General features: G+C 39.8%; 1 protein-coding gene across 1 annotated transcript in view; it reads right to left on the bottom strand.

Moving 5' to 3' along the window:
• The window catches only part of LOC102679147 (potassium voltage-gated channel subfamily H member 6), a 105,118-nt gene that overhangs the window by 61,893 nt on the left and 32,216 nt on the right, over positions 1-11,009 (bottom strand). Inside the window, 1 exon segment of the mRNA XM_031508313.1 lies at positions 6,200-6,350. Within this exon segment, the coding sequence (XP_031364173.1) occupies positions 6,200-6,350 (151 nt within the window).

The raw sequence follows: 11,009 nt of genomic DNA, 5'->3' as shown, positions 1-11,009 counted from the left end.
AATATTATGTAATTGTGTCTTATGTAATTATTATTTCAAGGGATTTTTCGNAAAAAAAAAAAAAGGAAGAAGAGAAGAGTTTGTGAACGTTACATCTGGTCGAGTTTCGTTTCTTGGTCCAGACGCGTTATTCGGATACATTCGGTGGGTTAATGCAGCTTTCCAGTCGTATTATCGTCACGCACGCTTCTTAACGCGAGATAAAAATCTGGTGGGCGATTAAAGCGACCGGCCCCATTCATCTCCTTCGCGCCTTTTCCTTTTCCTTCTTATTCAACCTGTTCATTCACAGCTCTCTGTTTATTCACGCGACGCCGTTATATCTCCCGCGAAGGTGAAAGATTCAACGCGTAGAGATGCGTGTTCCTTTCGGGGAGAATTTTCTTTTTTTTTTTTTCCTTTTTTTTTTTTCTCTCTCTCAAAAGGAATAAACCGGTGAATAGCTTCTTTTCGCTTCGCTTTTGAAAACGGAATTGTTTCGACGCTACATAGAGATCACGAATAACAAGAAATCTTTTTTTTTTTGTTTTTTGTAAGAGGATTAAACGTGTAAACGAGGCAAATCTTATTTCTCTGCTGTGGTCGTTCAAAAAAAAAAAAATAACGAATTCTTCGTTACGTCGCTCGTACTCAAAAAAGCGTAAAATATTTCGTGTCTCTTTTATATTGAAACAATTACAAATACATAAATTATAAGAGTCGCATAATGCGCTTAATTAATATCTCATAATTTGATAATTTCTCTAATTAATTTTATGATTCTTTTCTTTCAACGATCGTGAATCTTCTCTCCGAAATTTTCAATTTTCGAAATAAGAAAGATTTCTCTGCTCTTTCTCGTTTATCCATCGTTTATCCGAAATAAAACACGACGAAGAGAAGAACACGAATGAATAAAAGAAATTTCCTCTTCTAAACCAACTTTTAGTTCTTCCAAACTTCCAAAGCTGCCAAAACTCTCCTCCCTATTTATCCATAAATTCGAGGGGGCGCGTATATTGTCCGGAGTCTCTTGCTCGTTAAAATCCTTGGGGATGCGTTAAATCAAAGTTCACCGGGTTAGGGAAGGGATAATAATGGAAAGCGGTTCGAACGCGTTTCCGGGTTTCCCTCACGGATAACCTTGCTTCTTAAACCGACCTGGCCGTCCCTCAGTCTCTCAGGATCGCGTGTTCAACTTGCGGCTCACCTTGAAGCGAGCCGGGACATTCCTCTTCGTCGCTGTACAGCTTTAATCAACCTTCCACCATCCCTTAATCAACCGGGGAGAGAGCAGCTAAACTTTCTTTCCAAACCTCTAATGGCGTCGCGCTTCGCCACCGACTTTGCACAATCAGTGGCCAACTTTGAACAATTGTCGATTGTCAAGCAATTTCCGCGCTCGATTAGTCGACGGGACGACTTAATTTGTTCGTCGAATTCGCTGTGAAACGACGATATTGCTTCGTAGTTTCGAGCGAGAGTGATTATTGTTATTGTTACTATTGTTGTTATGAACAGGATCGATAAAGAAATATTTGGACTTATAAAGTAATATCTAAGCGAGTAAGAAAAGTTTGGACGATTCGTCGATAGAAAGTAAATTCGTTAAACGAAAATAATTGAAATATATCGATAGTTTGATTCCTTACTCTCGATTAATTATTAGAAATCTTGACTATCGAGATCTTACCGAGTGCAATTCGATCCATCGAGAAAGAAATAATCCAAGAGTAATATAAATTTTGTACGACTAGAATCGATACTAAAAAATCTTAAAATCGTGAAAGAAAAATCTGAACGCGTGCACGATTATCTTCTAGACGCTGAAAAATTTCAAATCCCTCCACGAATTATCATTCCAGAAAGGAATAAAAAAAAGATAGCCTCGTTGCGATAAACGCACACGGAATAACCAATTTTCGAAATTTTTAAACGAGAATCCACGTCCTATTTTCCTTCCTTCTTTTCCTCCTCCTCCCCTCTCCCTGCCTCCCAGATTTTTATCAGTGTCGCAAAATTGGCATCGCGTGCCCCATGGACTGGGTGGTCGAAACCCGCCCCTCCTCTCCCTCCGCGCTCGTCACAATTTCCAAGGTATCCGTCACAGTCGGGCAACTAACTCGTCCGATCGGTCCTTGCGGTTGCGTGCGCGCCTCGCCTCACCTTGACGAGAGAAACGGTTGGTGCGCGCTGCTGTCGTCCCTCCGTTAGTTGATGCCCGACTCCAAGGTCGGCAACCACCGATCGCATTATTCTCCGTCGTGCTTCCCTTCGTCGTGCTTCCCGGTTCCGAGGGGGTTGTTTATGTCGCGCCAACGCCACTCGCGTGCCACCCACGAGAACCCCTTCCATCAAGAGGTGTCATCGCACGCGTGCGTTTAAATTAATTATCCTATATTTTATTTTGATTAAATTGTACCTATCCGTGCGTCACGCGAGTAACAAGGGAGACGAGGATACGTTCTCGTTGGAAATTTCTAATTTCTCGTTGAGAAATTTCTAATTTCCCCCCTCCTTTATTTCAACACATTATCGATCGAGCGATCCTTGGAACGCGACGAGTACTTTCTCGATGTTTTATGTTTCTAAACAATTTTCCAAACTCAGGGCTGTTGAAACGATATTTTCAATCGGCTCGACGATTTTTTCAAGAAACATATTTTTTATATTTCTTTATATTCTGGTCAAGAAAAATATGAGATAAATTAATTTGAAAATAAAATTTTCTATTAACTTAAAAATTTAATCTAATAATAACTCTTTTAATAAATATAAATATATTAAATATATTATTACTAATATTTCTGTTCAACATATATATATATATTAATTTATCAAATGTACGGACGAAGTAGCAATATGACGAGTATCTAACGTAAAATGATTTTACATAATATTTCCCGATAAAGATCTGAGGAACCTATTCGCGAAACGATAATTAGATCTTGTTAATTAGAGGTAACGAAATCTGGCATAAATGGAGCACGATACTTTGAAAATAGAAATAAAAAGAAATTATGAAAAAGCAACGATGTTTCCTATAAATATGCGCCAATACCTTACGTCACACGTATAAATTCTTTAACCCTTTAATGGATACTTTTATCATAGCTCTAAACGAAAAAAAAAAATATTTTAAAATCATAATACTTAGAATATGACTATGTTCATCACCACAGTATTCAAAATACTTATTGGTTTCCGAGAATACAATAATTGTCATAAGTTCTTCAGACTCTACATTTATATCAAAATTAACACTATTATTTATAAGCCACATCCGCAGTTAAAGAGTTAATTTAATTGAAGAATGTAAATGATTAATAGGCCAATCGATTAATACACTAATAAGCATCGAGATAAAATTTACACGGGGAAGATAATAACGGAGGAAGGTTCTCCTTAATCCCGAGGGGAAACAGCTGGTTTCGAAGGTTTTTCCTGGGAATTAGGTCGACCAGTATCGAGTTTCCCGCGATCGAGCAGGAAATTGAAGGTTCCGCCATCGAGTTGGCGGAAGGTGTTTAAAAATCGGCCGTTTGCGATCCCCCGCCGAATGAGAACGAACGATCTCCGAGCCGACGACATTTTCTTTCGCGATAGCCGGCCAGAGATATAAGCCGCATCTGTCTTCGAGATTCGCGCACCAACGAGAAACTGCGACCAGCTGCCTTTTATCGGAAATACCGTCGAAAACATATTTTTCCTCCAGTTTCCTCCGAAAAGGAAGGGGCTCGTGGTAAACGTAAACTCTGGTTTACAAACGCCGTGAAATACGAAAGCAACTTTTCCCATTTTGCTCGCATTCTCCGGCTCGAACCGTCGAGTTTGTGTCGAGAATTCCTTTTCGAACCCTCTTCGATTTAATTTAAATTGCAACAGTGTCCATCTTCGATTTCATCGCCCGATCATCCTCGAAACGAAATTTTAAAATGGAAATTTTAAAACGATCCTCGGTATTTACTCTAAAGTATCCTTCTTTCCGATCTTTACGTTTGTCTACATTAAAATATCCTCAGATCATTCATCTGTGTAGGGTGAATCGCGATAAGAGAGAGAGGAAGGGGGTTCTACATCTCTAAACAAACGAATGGATGTGTCGAGAAAGAGACGAGTCGGTGACGAACCGGCGGAGAAAGTTTGATATTCGACCACGTTTTGTATTTTCCCATGCATTATTCAACCCATTGATATCGAATTCTAACATTAAAGGGACAAAGAAAGAAGCTACGTCTCGATCCTACATCTGTTCGACTTTTTCTTGTTCGCGAAGAAGATATTCATATTCATTGAACATGATATCGAGCTTTTATTCTTCGATATGAAATTCGAATCTTTTATTATCCAGCATCAGAAATATTTTGCTGCTGATGAGTAAGGGGAAACGTGGAAAGTTTTTAAGAATCGTTCAGCGATAAAAAGCGATCACGAGAGATCGGCGGAGAGATTGCCAGTAGCAATTGCAGCGATACAATTGCCAAGACCGAGGAATCGCTCGCAGCTAGGGGAGGGAGGGGGAGGGGGATGTTCGATCGATCGTCGGCTGAAGAGAATGCGAGCCGCAAAGAAAAACGGCGACTCTAAGTTGATCTTGGAGGAACGGAAGCCTCCTCTTTCTTCCTTCTACACTTTTCGTACTTCAAAGTCGTGCAAATGAAAAAGAAACGAGGAGGTAGATAATCTTTGAGCGGTTAATAGGAATATTTTTATACTCCCTTGCCACGATAATTTCTTTGAATTTCCCTTCTCGCAAGAAAAAGGGAAATTCTCTTGTTTGAAAGAAAAAATTCTTTTGTTGAATCTTTCCTGGATTTGAAAGAATACGTCTCGAATGATCGTGAATCGTGACACGTGGAAAGGGAGAAGCAAATGGCGTTCAACGCAACGAAAAAAAATATAGGCCACGATTCGTGACTCATTCGTGCGGTAGAATTATCGATAAGAGTTGTTTACGAAACCTTTAATCAATTCAACGATACCGCACGAAACTGATGTTTACACAGAAATATGCCAATATTTGATCTCGAGTTTGCTTTCGATCATTCGAGATTACCATGTTTTCTGCTTGTTGCCAATACTCCGTATTATAAAACTGTTTGCCTCCATGGTGGCACTTTGCACCGTCGCCATTCCAATAGATAGAAAAATTGCGCACCGATATCGAAATAAATCGAAAAACGTATATAAATAAAAAGAATAATTCAATTCGATCGTTCTAAAAATAAGAATTTGAATTATCGGAACGTTGTCTTCCTATCTTATGCCAATATGCGAATAACATTTCTTTCCTATCCCCTCTCCAAGATTTGAGCCCTCTCCCTTTCGTTTCAGAGACCAAAACTTCCAAAATAATATAAAGATATTATATAGAATCACAACAATTTGAAAAAGTAATCTAATCTGTCCACACATCGCGTTCGACACGTTGTTCGAAAGAACAGTTTCACCGAATAATAAGGTAAATATTCATTATTCGAATTCCACATTAACGCAATTTGATCGGATGTTAGAAGAACAGAATCTTGAAATTCTAAAATTCCAGCTATACCAGATGGTGCAGCAATGGTTGGAAACTACGAAAATATCGTCACGTACACGATCGAAAATTCGATTCGGACAGAAACGTTGTATGAAACGATTTCCTATTGGCCAGTTCTTGGTCCGCCGATCGATTATATTGGGTTAACGAGATATCGAAACGGAGGGGGGGAGGGATTCGGGAAAGTGTATCGAATGCCAGGCTTCATCGTGGCGCCTGGAACGCGGCGTGAAAACAATACGATGTATCATTAACGAGCCGAGTGTGCTTAGTTGGGTGAGCTTCGTCAGTTTCTTAATTGGCTTTTGCGCAACTACGACTAATCACGAATTCGACCCGTTTCTCTCTCTCTCTCTCTCCATGAGAGAGACGATTTTTCCCAATTGAGATAAAGAAAATAATATAAAGATCTCGTTATACTAGAATCACAACAATTTGAAAAGTAATCTAATCTGTCCACATTCAATATTCGAATTCCACATTAACGCAATTTGATCGAATATTGGAGTATTAGAAAATATCAGAAGAAAAATCTCGTGAAAATTTCTTCTCTATTCCTATAGATGGAAGAAGACACGATAACAATTAAAGAGTGTAAGTAAGTTGAAAGTAAGATCGTTGGAGGTCGAAAAGGATGGAGAATGGAAGGGAAATTTTTGCTCGCGAAAGATCACTCACCAGTTCTCAGAGGCGTCCTCGTCGAGGATGGTCCCGTCAGCAAGTCGGTGAGGTAAGTTGGTCGCGGTTCTCGGCCGATTCCTGACCCTTGGCGGACCAACGACACCGGTCCTGGAGAGGCCAGCACGGAACGACGCCCTTGCCCTGTCGACTGCTCCAGTCAACGTCATTGAATCTTATTAGTGATTGGTTAGTGCAAACTGTACAAGCATCATAAGAAACGTATATTGCGAAAAATAAAATATCCTACGCGTGGAAAGCTTCGCTTCAAAATTTCTTTCCTTCCACGTCCGCAAATCGTTTATCCATTATTCCCTATATTATTCCTGTTCTTGTATTTCGCATGTATTTTCTGATAATAATAATAATTATTATTATCAGATGCAAAGTTGAGAGAGAGCGCTGCGCTACTTTCCGCAATATATTTTTCTCATTTGTGTTTGAGCGTTTGAGTTGGTTACGCGTAAACCAGTTAGTCACCGGTTGGATTAAACAAACTTTCGCGGGGGGAGAATCGCGTTCCAACACCTGAGAGAGCATCGAGAATAATCGGGCGATGACTTTGGCTTGGAAAATTAATTAAATACGACGAAACCTTTCTCTCTCTCTCTCTCTTTCTTGATGAATGAAATACGAACAAACGAAGGAGGAAGATGTACAAGAGTTGGAAGAGAATTCGAAAGAGAGAGGGTGAATTTTTGAAATTGGATATCTCTCTCTCTTTCTTAATGAATGAAAAACGAACGAACGAAGGAGGAAGATGTACAAGAGTTGGAAGAGAATTCGAAAGAGAGAGGGTGAATTTTTGAAATTGGATATCTCTCTCTCTTTCTTAATGAATGAAAAACGAACGAACGAAGGAGGAAGATGTACAAGAGTTGGAAGAGAATTCAAGAGAGAGAGAGAGAGAGTGAATTTTTAAAATTGGATACCTCTCTCTCTCTCTTTCTTGATGAAAGACGAACGAACGAAGAAAATTCGAGAGAGAGAGAATTGAAACTGGATACCTTTCTCTCTCTCTTTCTTGATGAATAAAAAAACGAATGAACGAAAGAGGAAGATGTATAAGAAGAGAATTTGAGAGAGAATTTTTGAAATTGGATACTTCTCTCTCTCTCTCTTTCTTGATGAATGAAAAACGAACGAACGAAAGAGGAAGATGTACAAGAGTTGGAAGAGAATTCAAGAAAGAGAGAATTTTTGAAATTGAATATTTCTCTCTCTTTCTTGATGAATGAAAAACGAACGAACGAAAGAGGAAGATGTACAAGAGTTGGGAGAGAATTCGAAAGAGAGAGGGTGAATTTTTGAAATTGAATACTTCTCTCTCTCTTTTTCTTGATGAATGAAAAACGAACGAACGAAAGAGAAGGATGTACAAGAGACGAAAGAGAATTCGAGAAAGAGAGTGAATTTTTGAAATTGAATATCTCTCTCTATCTCTCTCTTTCTCTCTTTCTTGATGAATGAAAAACGAACGAACGAAGGAGAAGGGTGTACAAGAGACGGAAGAGAATTCGAGAAAGAGAGTGAATTTTTGAATACCTCTCTCTTTCTCTCTCTTTCTTGATGAATGAAAAACGAACGAACGAACGAAGGAGAATGTACAAGAGTTGGAAGAGAATTCAAGAGAGAGAAAATTTTTGAAATTGGATACTTCTCTCTCTCTCTTTCTTGATGAATGAAAGACAAACGAACGAAGAGAATTCGAGAGAGAGAGAATTTTTGAAATTGGATATTTCTCTCTCTCTTTTTCTTGATGAATGAAAAACGAACGAACGAAGGAGGAAGATGTACAAGAGTTGGAAGAGAATTCAAGAGAGAGAAAATTTTTGAAATTGGATACTTCTCTCTCTCTCTTTCTTGATGAATGAAAAACGAACGAACGAACGAAGGAGGATGTATAAGAGTTGGAAGAGAATTCAAGAGAGAGAGAATTTTTGAAATTGGATATTTCTTTCTTTCTCTTTCTTGATGAATGAAAAACGAACAAACGAAGGAGAAGGATGTACAAGAGACGGAAGAGAATTCGAGAAAGAGAGTGAATTTTTGAAATTCGAAGAGAGAGAGAGAGAGGGGGGGATTTTTGGACAGGGAATCGTATTGGGCGAGCCAGATGGCGCGAAACTTTCGATTTATCTGGTCGCGTGCACGATCGGATCGTTGGCACACGAATTCTACTACAGCAGCCTCTATGCTGCTAATCGTAAGCTCTTTGATTTTGGGCCAAACGCCGTGAGTCGTTGAACTTCACGCATCGAAATACGATAATCTGATTTTCGATCGCGATAAACGAGAAAATGTAAAAGACCACACGGTTCGAGTAAGACAGAATTTTATGAATAATCCCTCGAATAATGACGAATGTAACGATAAATCGAATGTTTTTTTCCAACCAATATTAAATAATCGTCCCATCCCAAAAGGAAGATTAAAGGAAGGGAAGCGTGAGGCGAAAGATTGTTGATGATCGGAAGCGATGGGTGCAATTTTCCACGATGCACACGGAACCATCGATCGTTATTAAACGCATCCCTCTTTTTCCACGTTCGTCGAAATGGTTGCTCGTCGCAGAAGAAAAAGAAAGAAAGTCGAAAGATCGATCGAATCGTTTCTCGAAAAACGAAGACTCGACGTCGCGTCAACGCTCGATAAAACTGACACACGCTAATTTTACTTTAGAATCGAAAGGGAAACGCGTTTTAAAATATAACGAAAGAAGAAACTCGGATAGAAACTTAATCGATAAAAGTAGAAAAGGAACGAATACGATAACCAATTCTCATCAAAGTTAAACTCTCTCTCGTTCCCGCGAAATTTGATTAAAAATTGTTTGCCCGACGATTACAATTTTCGCTTGGAGTAAAAAATGGATGATAAAAGAGTATCTGCGTATCTGCGCCAAGAGTAAGAAACGAGAGAAGAGACGGTTTTGAACGTCCATCAACGACAACTCCACTCCACTCGTCCATTTTAATAATCAATTTCATTCTCAGGGTTGTGCCCAGCCGGTTGATTCGCTCGGGAGGGGGGCTCGAGGGTGGATTTATCAAGGTGGGGAGGGATGGGTGCCTATAGCTTCCTCGTGTACGGGGGTATAATATTTATTACCGGGTCAGGGTTAACAGTTAGGCGCGCCACACACGTCCAGTTACTGTTCTGCGGCGTCATTCTAAAAATAGTATTCGCGAATACTCCAGATATAAAACGCGTGACCACGCGTCTCTTCCTTCTCGCGTGTGCCTCGAATGTGTCTACTTGGAATTGCGATGAAATTACCCAGAAACATCGCCGATATCGCTCTACGAATCTTCTGTATTCGTGTCGTGCGATTGAAACGAAAACAACGAGGGGAAAAAAGGAAAAAAAAAAAAGAAAAGAGAGAAGAAGAAAAATTGATCACAAAGAAATACTTTTCGAAATTCGAAATCGAAAAATCGCGTGAAATTTATGGACAAGAACGGACGGTTAGAGAATCGTCTACGAGCGGTTATCGCGTTGCGAAATCAACAGGGACAATCAAAAGGAAGGAAGAAAATGGGAGTACAAAAGCGGGAGGAAAAACTGGCTCAAGGTTGATTAAAGAGAATCGAAGGAAGGAGCCGAGTTTCGTTTAATCGCAACTTTTCCTATTCCGAGTTTATACTATATACTTAAAACTTAAACGGTCGGATGGTCGGAGGATGATAAGAAAGGTCGAACCGCGGAAGGATAGCCGCGGATCAATTACGGACGATTCGAAGAAACCTCTCGATCGAAAGTTGAAAGAAACTTTTCTCATAAGATGATCCCATCTATCCTCCTCCTCCGAGAAGAAGAAGAAGAAGAAGAAGAAGAAGAGAAAGAAAGAAAGAAAGGAGAAGAAAAAAAAGAAATAACGACGGGGAAAAGAGAGAGAAAAAATTGAAGAAAAGAGGGGAAAGGAGGCGCATATCCGCATTTACCGTTGGCGAGGTAGGAGCACGATCGAAACGTGACACGCGGAAGGACGTGCAAAAGAGTAATTCGCCGGTGGCGCAGGAGTATCGTTGCGCGACTCATTATGCGGCCAAATCTGACCTCGATCTCCGATTGTAATAATCTTCTGGTTCTCTAACGTGTGCCACATGGCCCAGTTGTTAGCGGGCCGGCCCTGAACGTCGACCATGCCGCCTTATACCGATCGGTGCAGCAGAAAATAATGATTCTCCAGCTTAAAAGCCGCAGAGGAGGGAACTATATGCGATGGTGGCACGAAATGTTTTGGCAGAAGACACAGTGTCGAGGCTGTTCGGTGCCGCGCTGTAGATCCTCTCTCCTCGCCGGATCCACGTACTCTGAGCGCTTACCAACGAATTTAAACGTCGATGCCCGTCCCGACAATTTCGGGGAAAATGTTACGTACGTGTTTACCTGGAATCGATTCAGCCCGAGGCGTAACGCGTCTATTTACGTTTCACTCGATCGCGACATTGTTTATACGCGGTAACGGAACAATACGTACGTATTGTATCGAAACTTTGAAGATCGTAATCGAATTTCGAGACACAGAGAGAGAGAAAGAGAGAGTTTTTATTTTCGACTTTTAATATTTTTCTTGAATGAATTCGGGGAAAGAAATGATGTAAGAGAATAAAAATATAATAAATGCACAAATCTTGAGGATATATATTACGTACGAGTTTTATTAATTGTGTTATTTTTGATTTTTAATATTTTTCTTGAATGAATTCGGGGAAAGAAATGATGTAAGAGAATAAAAATATAATAAATGCACAAATCTTGAGGATATATATTACGTACGAGTTTTATTAATTGTGTTATTTTTGAT

The sequence above is a fragment of the Apis dorsata genome, unplaced genomic scaffold (assembly GCF_000469605.1).
Source record: "Apis dorsata unplaced genomic scaffold, Apis dorsata 1.3 scaffold_82, whole genome shotgun sequence".
NCBI classification, from domain to species: Eukaryota; Metazoa; Arthropoda; class Insecta; order Hymenoptera; family Apidae; genus Apis; species Apis dorsata.
Note: the sequence above shows the minus strand (reverse complement) of the source record. Positions and strands in the feature narration are given on the sequence as shown.